The 15,349-nt window shown below is 40.6% G+C and overlaps 1 protein-coding gene across 20 annotated transcripts in view; it reads right to left on the bottom strand.

The window, feature by feature from the left end:
- PKHD1 (PKHD1 ciliary IPT domain containing fibrocystin/polyductin) overlaps positions 1-15,349 on the bottom strand; it is a 485,802-nt gene that overhangs the window by 337,377 nt on the left and 133,076 nt on the right. For all 20 annotated transcript variants that reach the window (XM_082729339.1, XM_082729341.1, XM_082729340.1 and 17 more), the window contains one exon: positions 6,763-6,919. In XM_082729339.1, the coding sequence (XP_082585465.1) occupies positions 6,763-6,919 (157 nt within the window). The remainder of the gene's footprint in view (positions 1-6,762; positions 6,920-15,349) is intronic.

Raw genomic sequence — 15,349 nt, forward strand, 5'->3', positions numbered from 1 at the left:
AAAGGCTGTGTTGGGGACAGCCCTGAACACCTCACTCTGAACTCCTCAAATCCTTGCCAAGGATGAAGAAACTCTACAATGAACTCGAGAGTGGTTCAAGAAAAGGTGGTTCATCTCAATGAGCTAAGAATATTCATTTGCATGCCCTAGACACCCCAAAGATAATGGACAAGAAAGATCTGAGTATCTTCAAAACTGGAGACCATTAAAAAAAAAAAAAATTGGAGAAAATAAGACCCTATGCCAAATGGCACCAGGAAAACATGGCTTCCGTGAAGTCAAAATAACAAGGAAAATGGGGACAACCAAATGGATAGACTCTGCTGCTGCCATCTCTGTATCTTTCCCTCTCTTGCCATAGAAAGAAAAGCACTTCAATATGTATTCCAAAGATAACAGAGGCAAAAAGCAATCCAAGGTCCTTATTACTAAGCTAATTCTTTCAGTAATCCAGTTTGCTTTGTACATAGAGGCAGCCACTATCTGTAAATAAAATTGCAACTTAGGCCTGATATTTCAGCCATCTCTTCTGTTATCCCCATCAGTCCGGAAACAAAACAAAACCTATCATTAACTGGATGTTTACTCTGGACCAGGCCCTGTGCTAAGAGCTTTACGAACATTCCCTCACCTAAGAATACTCAACACATCCATCTGATTTGGGCAACACATTGCAGACTTGCCCCACAACAGCAAACAATAAACGTTAGCCATCACTGTCACTGTTGCTGCCATTAGAACAGGCGTGACCCTCATGAGGTGAAATGTGAGGTTTATGGAAGCTGGGCCAGTTGTCCAAGGTCACAGGGCTAGTAAGAAGAAGAGCCCAGATTCAGACTCCAGCCTCTCTGGCTCAAAAGCCTGCCAAGCACTGAACTGCCTTGGTATACAACAGCAGACCAAGAAGTAGAAAATCACATTAAAAGAGCCCCACGCTCTATTCAGCAGCCACAGACACTAGAAAAAAGTCTGTCCTCAAGCCCTGGAAAGGGAAGGCATTGTAAGTAATAAACTGAAATGCCTTCCTTTTCAGAGCCCAATGCCATGGAAGAGGGGTTTCTAGGGTTCATCCTCCCCCAGCTGGCCCTTTTTTTTTTTTTTTTTAAGAATCTGAGAGAGAGAGAGCAAGAGTGAGAGAGCAAAACATGGGGGAGAACAGAGGGAGAAGGAGAAGCAGGCTCCTCGCTGAGTAGGGAGCCCAATGTGGGGGCTCGATCCCAGGATCCTGAGATCATGACCTGAGCTGAAGGCAGATGCTTAACTGACTGAGCCACCCAGGTGCCCCATAACTGGCCCTTTCTTAATCATTATCGCTAGGCCACTTTATGTCAAACTGCTTGGCCACAAGAACAGAGAGAAATTCATTGCTTCATTCAGAAAACATAAATGTTTCTCCAACTACAGACCGCAAACTCAAGTTCCTTGCCCAGGATGTATAAGCTCTGACAAGAGGGTAACGTCCCTCCTTTGTTATTATGGCTCATCATAATTACTTGGGAGAAAAAAACAAATTTTAATTCAGCAATGCCTATGGCCGTTGGGCATCTTAACATAAAAGAACGGAAAATATAATTAATTAAATCAAAGCAATATGCCTATCTCCATCCCAGCTCATTAGTATTAATTGATTGGGTTAATTCTCTTTTGTGTTTAACAGTACCCCCAAAAAAATGATCTAAAAAAAGAGAGAGAGAAAAATGGAAGGAAGAAGTAGAGATGGTAAGTAAATGGAAGTTCTGAATATCTTGCTAATTAAGGTAAAATACTAATAAATATAGCTGAAGCTCTTATGGTCATGAAATTAAGATGCCATTTTTTAATAAAGTTCAGAAATTGGTACATACAGCCTCATAAAAAATGGCAAAAATTTTGCCTCAGAGAAATTTATAACCCTCCTTTCTACTATATAAATTGTACTAATAAGAAAAGAATGTCAGTTCTATTTTACAGATAGAAATACAAGCAAAGCACCGAGAACTCAAGACTCTTGAGGGCCATACATAGAAGTACTGGTTTTCCCGATGTAGAAGCCTCCACTTCTACATATTGGGAGGCTGGCTTCCATGAATGGAAAAATAATATAGAGGATGCAATATTTTCATAAAGTACTTCTAAATATAGTTGTCAAGGGATCTAGTTTCACTGTTATGTAGCACGAATCCTTTCAAAGTCTGTACCATATTTCCTGTGGAACATCACCTTTGGAATACTGTGAGGATGGCTGAGAAAGTGCTCCCACTATCACACTTCTGATTTCATTTGTTCAAATCTTTTGAAGAAATTATTTTTGGGCTTGAAACTGTTTGTCCTTAATCGTGGCCCCACATGGTATCAGAAAAAACAAAGAAAATTCCACTCAGCTACTTTTCTGATACCATGAAAGGGTATGAAAGAGAGAGACAGTAACAGATTCAGAGATTGAATTACTGCTGCTGCTGCTGATGATTCAATCTCATATTTGAAAAACTTGTTATTATCTCTTAAGAACTTTCACACATATTATAGACAACAGAAGACCTTAAAGGTTTAGAGCTATGCTAGGAACCAGATTTTTGAGAGTTGGAGTCCTTTACCAGTTTCAAATGCCTTTTAGAAATGGAAAAGTAACTTAATAATAGATTTTATATTTCTCACAACTCATAATTGCATACATTTATATATGGTATGTGTTTGTATACATATATGTAAAAATATACACACATTTATAAGTATACATATGTGCATATATACATGTGTGTTTACCTGTGTACCTATACTGCATACATATGTGAGAATGAAGGACAGTAAAAGTTAATTTGTCAGGAAAAGTAATAATGAACAAAGCAAGAGGTTAAAAATTACACTTCTGGATGCCTGGGTGGCTCGGTGGTTTAAAGCCTCTGCCTTCAGCTCGGTCATGATCTCAGGATCCTGGGATCAAGCTCTGAATCGAGCTCTCTGCTCAGCGGGGAGCCTGCTTCTCTCTCTGTGTGCCTGCCTCTCTCCCTGCTTGTGATCTCTGTTTGTCAAATAAATAAATAAAATCTTAAAAAAATAAAAATAAAAATTACACTTCTTAAATTTCACCCAAGATCTGAACTTTGCACCATTTTACTTGTCCATCAACCAGAAACACATGGTTTTATTCAACCATCAACATGTAAATTCGATGTCCTAGACATTGAAGAAATAGTAGCAAATAAATTGCTGAGGTCGTTTGCCTTTTTGAGCTTATTCTAGCAGAGGAAGCAGACTGTAAACAAACAAGGAAATTCATAATATGTTCTGTGGTGATAAGTGTTATAAAGAAAAGTAAAGCAAAGTAGATAAGAAGTGATTGCAATTTCAGAAAAGATGACCAGCAAGGCCTCTCTGATAAATGGACATTTTCTCAAAGAGCAAAGAAAAAAGTGAGCCACATGAATATCTGGAGGAAGAATATCCCAGGCAAAGGTATTATGGGCAAAGCCTGAGGTAGGTGTGTACGCCTGGTATATTTATCAAAGAGCTGGAGCAAAGCAAATAAGAAAGACAGGTCAATGAAGAGATCAGATGTTTGATAATGGTTAAGGTCAGATTTTACTCCTAATGAGATGGGAAGCCACTGGGGGGCGTTACAGGAACGAAGTACAAGATCTGACATGTTTTTTGAAGGATGTGGACAATAAACTATTGGGTTGTGTTTTGGTTTTTGGTTTTTGGTTTTTTTTGTGGGTTGTTTTGTTTTGTTTTGTTTTTTGTTTAGTATGTGGCATAAAAGTCAAATACCATGACTTAAACGTGTGAAATATCTTCAGAGATGGGCTGGCCAAGGTGCCATGCTATTAAGGTAACTCCAGTGTCATCAGGGTCCTGGGTTTCTCCCATTTTTCTGCTTTCCCATTCTTAATGAACCACCTCATTGTCCAAGATGTCAGCTAAAAATGGAACAATCACATTTACATTCCAAGAAGTAAAGAAGAGAAAGAAGAAAGGACAAATAGAGCATGCCTCCTATTGGGTCCACTCTACTTCAGGACACTTCCCAGATGTCCTGTACCCTACCTCCCCTTATATCTCATTGACCAGCTCTTAGCCACAAGGCTATGTCTAACCACAAAGAAGGCCAGGAAATATAGCATTTTAGCTGGATACACTGCTGTCCTAAATAAAAATTGGGGTCTTCTTCTAAGGAAAACAAAGAATCAGAAACATGGGAACCAACTACAAGGCCATTTGAAATGGTCCCAACCAAAAATTATGTTGGTTAGGACTAGGTTGGGACCAATGGAGATGTTGATATATGGACACATGTCAAAGGTTCAGACAAAATTCAGTAATGGATTGGTCATGGGAGGTGAGAAAAAGAAGTCCAGGATGATTCCAGGGTTTTTGGCCTGAACCACTGGACACGTACAGTTCCAATAAGCAACACTGAGGGGAAGTTCCTCAAATTTAGATTCTCTCTGTATATGGATGGTCAAAACTTGTCTCATTCATAAATAATAGGCTCTTCACCTTCTCTCCACCACCCAGTTCTAATCTCAACCTTCCATACCCTGAGTCCTCTGGACCTTATTCTGCCTCACTGCTTGCAACACAATTTTTAGAATCAGAAATTTTGCTTTTCTTTTTTTCCCAAAGATTTTATTTATTTATTTGACAGACAGAGATCACAAGTAGGCAGAGAGGCAGGCAGAGAGAGGGGGGCAAGCAGGCTCTCCACTGAGCAGAGCCTGAAGAGGGGTTCAACCCCAGGACCCATCTGAGATCATGACCTGAGCCGAAGGCAGAGTCTTAACCCACTGAGCTACCCAGGTGCCCCAGAAATTTTACTTTTTTAATATTTGCTCTCTAATTAATTTCTTTAGTTATATGCATATTACTGACATTAAGTATTATTCTTCACTTTTTCTCATATCTCATACAAGTTCCTAGGCCACTTACTAAGTATCAATAAGTCACTGGCTGAATCAAATATGACCTGTGCCTCTTCCCCGTTCTCATTCTTTCTAGAAGTTATGACCCATACACATATGACAAAACACTCAATTTTATTCCAAGCAACCCTGTTTCCTGCCAACACCTCCTGTACCTACATGTACAGAAACTGATGTCTACTATTTACCCTTACATTCCTACCAATGTCTCTACTCTCCAAGAGAAAGATGGGATCCTTTAGATAACTCCTCCCTCTCCACAGGGTAAGGGTTTGCTCTTCCAAACCTGGCTCTCTTACTTCAAATAATTTGAGAATGAAATATATTGCCTGGACTAGGAATATTAATAAAAGCCACTTTTGAAAGGTGACAAGTATTTTCATTATTTAGATCTTAAAATCTCCAAGAGTGAGAAACCAAGTGTATATTCCACATGTCCTTGTTTTTTTCTTAGCCTTTGTCCCCTTTCTAATGCCTCTTTCCCATCTTCAGGCTCTCGCTCTATCAACACCTTTTCTTGATTGAATACTGACCTGGAACTAATGGGACATCCAGAGACTCAGTTGGGCAAGACTTTGAGCTGGGACGTTCTCCCAAATGATATCAATAAAAGGCAAAGACCCTGAGAGCCTAAAGGTCATCCCATCCCCCAGCAGCATTTGACCCCTGGTTAAAGGTCTACAAAGAGCATCTTTAAGCTAAGATTTTAAGTCTGTAGTCTTCCTGTGTCATTGTTGATCTTTACGTAGTTGATGTCCATTGATAAGTCAGCATCCCCCAAAGCCACTAGTCACATACGTACACACACATACACACAACCCACAAAGAGGTCAAGATCCCAAACTGACAGACCATTTGTCCTAAAGGGTACTAATTAACTGATTTGCCTGAAAACTTCTTCCTTGCTACCGGGGTGGGGTTGGGGGTGGAGAGGGTACTTTCTAACTTCTTAAAATACAAAATGTAAAACACCTAATCAGAAAAACCTGATTATGTCTATATGAGACAGGTATCAATATTACATTGGTTTATCCCCTTCAAAATATTTGCTTTTCCCTTATGTAGCCATGCTCTTACTTTAACAAGAGCAAATGCCCCTGTAAGTGTTAAATATATTTTTAGTAAAGAGTACTGTTTCAGTGCAGAGTTTTATAGCTACCCATAACTAATCACATTTCCAAAGCTATTTTCATTTGCCAATGAAGACAGTCACTTTGATAACCATTCCTTATTATCAGCCACTGAAGTAGGCAATGATTTTTATTCTCATTTAGCAGATAAGGAAACAAATGCTCAAAGAGGTGAAATAAGTGACTTAGTCATTTGGTGATGTGGTGGAGGAGTTGAAATTTGAATTCTCAGTCTCGTCCAACTTCCCAGACCCTAGAGCTATGTGGCCAGCTTTGCAATAAGGAAGCCTATTTATATGACTTTCCATGGGACCAGGAAGTCAAAACCACAACAGGGTAAAAGCAGGAAGACATTGCTTTCTTGGCAGAGAATTTCAAAGGCAACAGCCTTAACCAGTTTCAGAGCATTTTGCTACATTGTGGGGGCTACCCTGGACAAGCACGACTACAAAGTGCTGGAATAAAGAAGCGTATTCTTTGATAACACTGTTAACCTTCTTGTGTTTGGAAAAATAAAATAATTAAACTCTGTGCTTACAATAGGCAAAAGACAGGGCCTTCATTTTTAACCCTCTGACCACTTCTTCCTTTTATGGTAAAATTTCGATTTGTTCCCAGTATAAGTTGTCAATGAAGAGCTGGAACTTATCCAAAATGTTCCCCTCCATCCTGCTCCCCCAAAGTGGTAGAATTATACACAGTAATGCCACCACCAGTCTCCACACTCCACAGACCTTTAACGTGCAGTAAGCTGAGGATGCTTGTGTTGGTATCAAGCAGCAGGGAATGGCCGTTCTCCACCGTGACGTTGTCGCCATCTTGTGGCACTCTTTCAGGAAACCAGCTGTGAGCTCTGGACCACCTCCGGCAGAAATGAAAGGAAAAGCTGCCCTGGAAAAGTTTTAATGTTTTGTGTTTTGTTTTGTTTTAAAGCAGGATAGTAGGGGGATCAATCTAAATGGAAACTTCTTAAACTAAAGTTGATTAACATATAATGTCAAACGTCTCAATAAAATCAGTCACCCTCTCTTCCTCATACCACCAACTCAAAAAGGGAAAAATACAGAAGGGGCAAAGTTACACTTGAAATGTCTCTGTGTCGGCCACTGGAACTCTCCAACAGTGTCATGTTGCTAATGTTTTCTTACCTTTTTTCCTTTTTTTTTTTCCTAGAACAAGCCCCCTTCTACCTAATAGACAGGGTCGAATCCATTTTTTATTTTTACAGACACGCATTGAGTCTTGAACAAAAAGTCATAAATAGCCTGGAATAAAGAGAATTAAAATGTTCTGCTTGATGGGTGGCATTTTGCTTTATATAATTGGTATCATTTTTCACTGGCTGTACTGCCAAGTGTCCCTGTTTTATAGGAACATTCCTCTTTCCAAGTGTTCTGATCCATCCTCCTACTTTTTTTTTTTTTTTTTTGGAAATTATTGTTGCCTTTCCCTTTGAGCTTGGTGCATCCATGCTGAAAATGAAATGTATGGGTGAAATGCCCACTGCCTTCACATGATAGCCCGGAAACTTTGAATGAGGGGCTGGGAATGAGGCTGCAAGGAGCCCAAATAAGGAAGCACCCCATTCCCACCCAGCCTCCAGTCTCCCTCCCAGAACCATTAACTTTCCTTTTAATTTATGGTCATACTGAAGTCACATGTTTTCAAAAAAAGAATGTGAAAACCACAGAAAGCAGTACTCAGTTCATGGAAGAGATCGAGAACATGTCTAAATGTCTTGAGCAGTTATGGGACTATAATTATGATTAGTATAATAAAATCAGAATCGAGAAGGTGTTTCCCTCAAGGTAGTACATACAACATATGTCTGCCTCTTTCCACATGCTTCTTCTTCCTGCCTAGATTCCAACCTAATGTGAAGTCTGAGTTTCTATAAAAGAACTGCCTAGAAGATCCTCTTGTGAAGGGTTAGAGACAGATGGGAGAAGATCATTAGGAAGGAAAGGCCTGTTTATAACACCAGTAACTACACCTACACAGAGAATAGTACCCTGCAGTCGTTCTGAGAGAGAAAATGGAAAAATGTGTAGCCAAAAGAGCCAGGAGAGTGTACAGACCCCCCAGCTCAATAGTCTTGAGTTGTGTACCCAACCCAATCACCAACAAGCCTTTGGTATAAGGAAAAGCAAGATCTTTTCATTCTCTATACCTACAAATGAGAAAAAAGCCAGGGACTCCTCTCAGTTTAAGAGATGGAAAAGCGTAAGGCATAGTAATCAGCAGCGCCAACACCATGAAAGGAAGAAGGGGTGGTATGTGAGCATCTTTGTGAGTTGTATGAACCATAGCCCCACGAGAACCATCCGTAGACTCAAAAAGTGGGAGAGAAGGTTCGCTCTCTACTGATTTCACACTGGAGCTAGGCAAAGGGAGGTGACATTCCACAAAGTGGTCCTTAACAGGCTGTACACATGATATGTTCTTAAAATCCCTTCATTCACTCCCATAAAATCCATAAAGAGGAAAGGGAGGTGAATAGGAAGAAAATGGAATGGAATCAAGTGGTGAGAAGCTGGAAGAGGCTGAACTGGATGAAGATGGTAAAGTCAACAGCAGAGAAGGTGAACCAGAGGACTTTCGAAAAAGCCTAAGTTCCTAGAAGATCAGAAATGGAAAGACTCTAGAGAAATCCCGTCCCTTCATTTTAAAGAGAGTCACTCAGAACTGTAAATAAGGTGCAGAGTCCCTCAGAGCCACCAGGATGGAATCAGAAACACAGGAGGTGGGGCCCAGGGAACGGTCATGTTCATGATCCATCAGATAACACTTCTGCATCAAAGTCTGAGGATGAACTAGGGGCGAGGGCTAGGCGGAGGGAGATGTATCCCAAAAAAGGGACCCAGATGTTTCCTCCAAACCAGCCCCTGAAGCTCAGGTTCTTAAGGAAGGCCAGTGAGCCCAGCCAGATGGGAGTGTGGATGAGTTGTAAGGGCTCTGAAGGATTCAGCAGCACAGCTCTTCCTGAAACATCAACCAGGTGATCAGGTCCATACCCCAGCTACAGAACGACCAAAAAACCAAGGTTCTCGGGGTGGAAAGATCTAGAACAATTAGACATCAATTAGGTATGAAAGAGGGTCAAAGGAAGGCCATTCCATGGTATCTTCCATTACTGAGAACATCTTAACACTTAGAATTAGCACCGATACCTGTTATCTAGCTCTAAGTGAACTTTTAAGACTTCCTCTCTTGCTCTGACGCACCTGTGTGTGTACACATTAGCTGTCCTCCATGTGTTACATAACATCTTGGCCCAGCCTGGCCGCCTTCAAAAATTGCTACACTCGGCCCCCACCTTGGCAAGTGGAAAGGTTAAATATTGTTATCTCCTCCTCATCCTTGGGAAAACAAAGGCTCAAGGAGTTTGAAGGTTGTATCAGAGGCCACAGTGGTGAGGACAGAAGGACAGAGGAGGCTGCCAACTCATATTTTTTCACTTATCTTAGCCTCTCCTGGAACTCTCTTCCTCAAAATATCTGCTGGCCCCCTCCCCTACTTCATTCAGGTCTCTGAGCACATAATAGCACCTACCCTATCTCCTTAATAAAATAGCATCTCCAGTCACTCCTTCTCCCAAATACTGCTTTATTCTGGGATAAAATATTTAATTCTGTGTGTTTTTCTCACCTATTGAGCTGACCAAACAAAAGCCAGGACTTTGTTTTGCTTGTTTCTACATCCCCACACCCCGAAAAAGTATCTGACACGTAGCAGTGCTCAATGAAAATCGATGAAATAATCATCCTAAGTGAATCATCCAGCTGCTAATTCCATCCACACATTTACAGATGTTACACACACACACACACACACGTGACTCCAACCACCTTCCTTATACAGCAGGTAAACAAATAGGCAGAAACCCAGAATACTTATAAATCTGCAGCCTACGGGTTTGAACCACCGGGATTGGCCCACATGCTTTCACATTGCTTTCTACATTTTCAAGCTCTATTTAACTTAAACCAAATGATGGTGAGTGTATCTAAATGAAAACCCCAGACTCAAATTCCATCCCCCTTGTGAAATCTTTTGCCATTTTTTTCTTCCACCTTCAGTGTCTCTAGTCAGTGTGGTAGATTTGAAATGGATGTAAATGTTAAGTATTGTAAGTTTCAAGAGACCTAAGCTTCCTTCTTGCCCAAACTTCTCCTTGGCATTATAATGATATCAAGAGATGTGTGCATTTTAAGGGATGCTTATGCTTTAGTACAAAACAATGACTAAATACTAAAAGTTCTAAAAAAATGAATGTGCCTCAACTATCCAGCAGCCATCTGGGGAAGTGAAAGAGAAACGTATGGCCATAGTTGCAAGTTGTCCTTGAGCCTGTCATTACAAACACAAGCTCTTAGCTCTTGACTGTTTCATATGACACACTGGTAACATCATTCCCTGTGCCAGTGGTAGTCCTGTGATTACCAGGGCAACACTCCAGGACACAGTGGGAGTGGCTCACTTTCCAATGTCCTTATCTTCTGATCCCTATCACTTTGATCCAATTAAGCAAAAAAGAATGTTTAGGGGATTTTTTTTAAAGACTTATTTATTTATTCATTCATTCATTCATTGAAGAGACACAGCGCATAGGGGTGGGGAGAGCAGCAGAGGAGGAGGAACAGAGGAGAAGGAGCAGAGAGGCAAGAGCAAAAGGGAAGGAGAAGATGGGGAAAGAGCCCAGGGAAGGGAGGGAGAAAGGGAGAGAATCCAAGCCTACTGGGCTGAGGGCAGAGCCCTAGGAAGGGCTCCCTGGATCTCAGGGCACTGAGATCATGACCTGAGCCTAAACCAAGAATCAGATGCTTAACCCACTGAGACACCCAGATGCCCCTACTAAGGGTATTTTAAAAGACATCTTGTCAATATACCAGGGAGCCTCTCAGCTGATACCAACATGAGGTATTTGGTGACAGCCATGTTTCTTGTTACCAACCCAACTCATTGGTCAACGCATGTTTCACTTCCCCTGAATATAAGCTCTTTCCCCTGTATTCCCCAAGGTGCTCAGCCTTTAGCTTTCATTTTCTCCTTTGAGATAAACAAATGACTCATTCCCATCCCAAAACCATTTCTTCACAGGCCTATGGGGGTGGGGGTGAAAATAAAGATTTAAGAACTATCCAGAACATGCCCTCATCTTTACTTCAGTACAAACAACTCCAAATAAATCTGTATATATAAACTTATGTATATGTGAGCAAATATATATATGTGTGTGTGTGTGTGTGTGTGTGTGTGTGTGTATACGCACACACACACAAACTTTCCTGTCTCAGCGAGGAAGCTTATGCAATCTGTTTTCTTCTTATGGCGCGTCAGCACTTCTGTGAACTTCACGGAATGTGCAGTGTCTGCAAATCTTACATGTCACCTTAAATGTACTTGCAACACCACCAGAGTCATCTTGAAAGAAGTCATTGATCAGCAAGTTGGAACACCAAGCACAGCAGAGACCTATTTGTGAGCATCTGTGTCAAGCTGGGCGGGTGAAGGAGGTAGAGTGGGGGCCTGTCTCCAGTCACAGTGTCTCCTACGTGACAAAGACAAGGAAGACCAGTCTTGACACCTCACCAGAATGCCTTCTTGAGCATGCAGGCTCAGGAAACAGGAAAAGACAGGTCCCTGTGACCAACATTCTCTCTACCCCTGACTCTTCTTCATTTTCTACAAAGCTTTTGTCACCACAGAAACACAGTATACTTGTTTATAGCCCATCAACCTCCAATAAAATACAACCTTCATTAGAGCTTCTTGAATTTTGGCTATACCCCCAGTTCCCATAATGTCTGGCATGTAGTAGGCACCCCTCAAGTAGATTTAAATGATCAAGTCTTATTTGGGCTCTTAATCATGATGCCATCACTTAATAACTAAAATAATTGGCTAGGAAGCTACAAATTTTTTTCAATGCTCTTTCACGTGGAAATTTTTTAAGTTTGATGAAAACAAACATATTTATATTTTCTCTTGTGACATCCTCTTATTTTATGCATAGGACACCCTTTTTTCATTCTGACATAAATGTCACTTATATATTCTTCTTGATTTGGAGGGTCTTATATATGTTAATCCTCAATGAATTTAGAATTTATGATGGCGAGAGGTTTTCCATTTTTCCTTGTTTTCCCCTCAAATAGTTAACTGTCTTCACATCATTTATTAAATAACACCTGCTCTCCCACTAATAGTCTTGGCTATTTTAATAATAGTATTATAATGTTGGATGACATTTAACTTGCCAGCCAATTGAAATCCCAAACCTTTTATATTTGAGCTGATGTAAAGGCAGCTCTTGTAGGTGCATGTGCCTCATCCTTGTTCTTAAGGTGCTCATATTGTCATTGAGGAAAAGATAAATAGCCAGATAATTAATATAAAGTATAATAACTAAAGGGATGACCAAGAGGCTATGGGAGGTCAGCAGATTAGCTGACTGACCCTGGCCAGGACTGCCTTAGAGGTGAAACCCAGCTCACTAATCACCTTTTCTTTCTTTCTTTCTTTCTTTTTTTTTTTTAATCTGGACACTGCAGATAAATTAACATAGGCTAAGATTATTTCAGATGATTATGAAACAAAAAATGCTTATTTTAGGAAAGTCAACCATCTACAATTCCAGGATTACAAATAGAGCCCCCGACCTATAATCTAATAACTCCTTAGGGAACAAAAAGGAAATTAAATTAGTTTGGCATAATTTGTTCTTACTGAGCTCATGCTGGCTCTAAGTGATCCCTTTCTTTTCTTGGTGCTTATAAACCCTTCATGATTATGCGATAACATGAGAAAGCCCTTCTGTACAGTCCAACCCATTGACTCCTCAAAGAAATGGCAACCATACCTTTTGCCAGAGGCGTGTGCCCAGTTCAAATTTCCCCATTGTCCCTGCTAGAAAACAAGGCAATTTACCAGCTTACCTCTGGGTTCTATACACATCCTAAACTCCCATTATTTCACAACGAATATTGATATTAACTGAATGCTTCTTGCACGTAAGTTATTTTCACACTTTTGAGCTTCAGGGGACTATTAACAGTCTGCAAACAGAACAAATTTACAGAGCCTCTCTTTATCTTCTCTTCCATGTGAATCTTCAGATCTCCTCTAACAATGACTCTTCTGAATTACAAACTGGAAGATCATTCCACTTGTCAGAGAAAGTAATAATGACAATGATAGCTACAGACCCTTCTGTTCCTCTCCTTTCCCAGGCACCACGCTACACATCTTACTTACAGTATCAATAAACCTTCACAACTGAAAAATACACGTATTGCCCTCCCTACTTTAAACTGAAAATTTTTCAAATTTTAAAAAATTCATAGTAAGGGCTCCGTATGTTTGCACGCACCTTAACCAGCATAATCCCACTTCCCAATCCCAGGCTCTTTTCAGTTTTCTTGCCTGGAACGACAAAACAGATGGACCTCTGGATTCAACAAAATTTATGGAGCACCTGTTACCTGCCAGACACTGGTCAAGGCACAAAACAAAAAAATCCCTGACCTCATGGAGTTTATATTTTAGGGAGATAAAGTCAAATACATAAAATAAATAATGTGAGGGACACCTGGCTGGCTCAGTTGATAAAGGGTCTGTCTTCTGCTCAGGTCATGATCCTGGAGTCCTCCTCTCCCCGCCATGGAGCCCAGCATCAGGCTCCCCGCTCAGAAGGAGACTGCTTCTCCCTCTCCCTCTGCATCTCCCCTCCCCACCCAGCTTGCATTCTCCCTCTCTCTCTGTGTCAAATAAAGAAAATCCTTAAAATAAATAAATAAATAAATAAATAATAAAGTGCTCTGGAAGAAAGAAAGAAAGAAAAAAGAAAAGCAGGGTGAAACGTATCAGAAGTGCCAGGATAGAAGGAGCTATTTTTTATCTAGTGATCAGGGACCCTGCCTCTGATAAAGGACTGGGGTTGAGGAGTGGAGTGTAAGCCAGAGGCTATCTGGGAAGAGCCTAAGGAAGGAGCATGCGTAGAATGCCACAGGCTCAACAAGGAGGGCAGGTAGGACAGAGGTCCGAAGGAACACTGCCCAGCTCTATAACCTTCCTGCTGGTGCACTGGGACATTTGTTTCTTCTTTAAGCCACTGCATAAAGGCTTCAAGTTCTTTATATGCCATAGAGAAAAGAATCATGTAAAATATTCAGTGATATAGAACCAGGTCAGCAAACTATAGTTTACATCCGGCCCACCTACGTTTTGGATAAATAAATTTTTATGAGAACGTGGCTTTGACCATTTATTTGCGTATTGTTTACAGCTGCTTTGAGTTTGTGACAGAGATGATACTGCTCACAAAACCTAATGTATTTATGATTTGGGTCCTTGCAGAAAACGTGTGCTGACTCCTGGCACATTCCAACTCATACTATCAGGTTAGTAATAAGATCTGATATTGCCCGTGTACCTAGAATACGCTCAGTACAGTACACCGATATACTCCATCAATATTTAAATACGTCCAAGATGAAACTTCCTATTATTTAAAATAAATAAGTATATAATACAGCTATTTAAGAGTGTGGAGACTAACAAACCAAAAGATCTTAGTGAAGGATACACTTCAAAATACTGGAAACTGGTTCAGTTCTCCTCATTTTCCAATAAGCAAAAATCCAGGTCCCTGAAGGCTACATAAATGCAAATAAAAGTGTGGGCAAGAGTGTATGTGTGTGCGCAGGCCACACACATGCCAGTGCACACATACACTCATAGAGCCAAACCAGAAGATTGACAGATACATGCTAGCCTTTTCCACAGAGCTGACACGCTGCCATTTAACCAGCGAGCACAGAGCATGTGTTTCTGTTCCCAGTCACTAGTAAGAGACAAGGTTAACATTTTAAGTGATGGACTACAGCACGTTATTTCCCCATGCAATGGACCCATGACTGCACCGCCTTTGAAAACACTTAATTTCAGTGATTGAATACACGGGAGTACACTTTCCCTGCTATGAACCTTTGACAGCTCCTCCGTTTCATACACCAGGGGAACCTTTCTTCCCCTCCTTCTTTTTTCCTCCCCTTTATACCTGAAGGGAAACAAAATGAATATGTGGTGGCAGAGGGAAAAGAAGGAAGCCAGAGAAGGAAAACCCATTTATAAGCATCAGTGTATTTTACAATAGAAGTATTCACTGCCATCTGCTCTAATTACTTTTAATGTTTGGGCTACCATCTTCATACAATAGAAATAATGATCTCCTTAAGGGCAAAAAGAAAAAAAAAATTTTTTTTTACAGAAACAAACAAAAGTTGATTACATTCAGCTCCCAGGCTAAAGAATCATCAA

This window comes from Mustela nivalis (assembly GCF_964662115.1).
Source record: "Mustela nivalis genome assembly, chromosome: 5".
NCBI lineage: Eukaryota > Metazoa > Chordata > Mammalia > Carnivora > Mustelidae > Mustela > Mustela nivalis.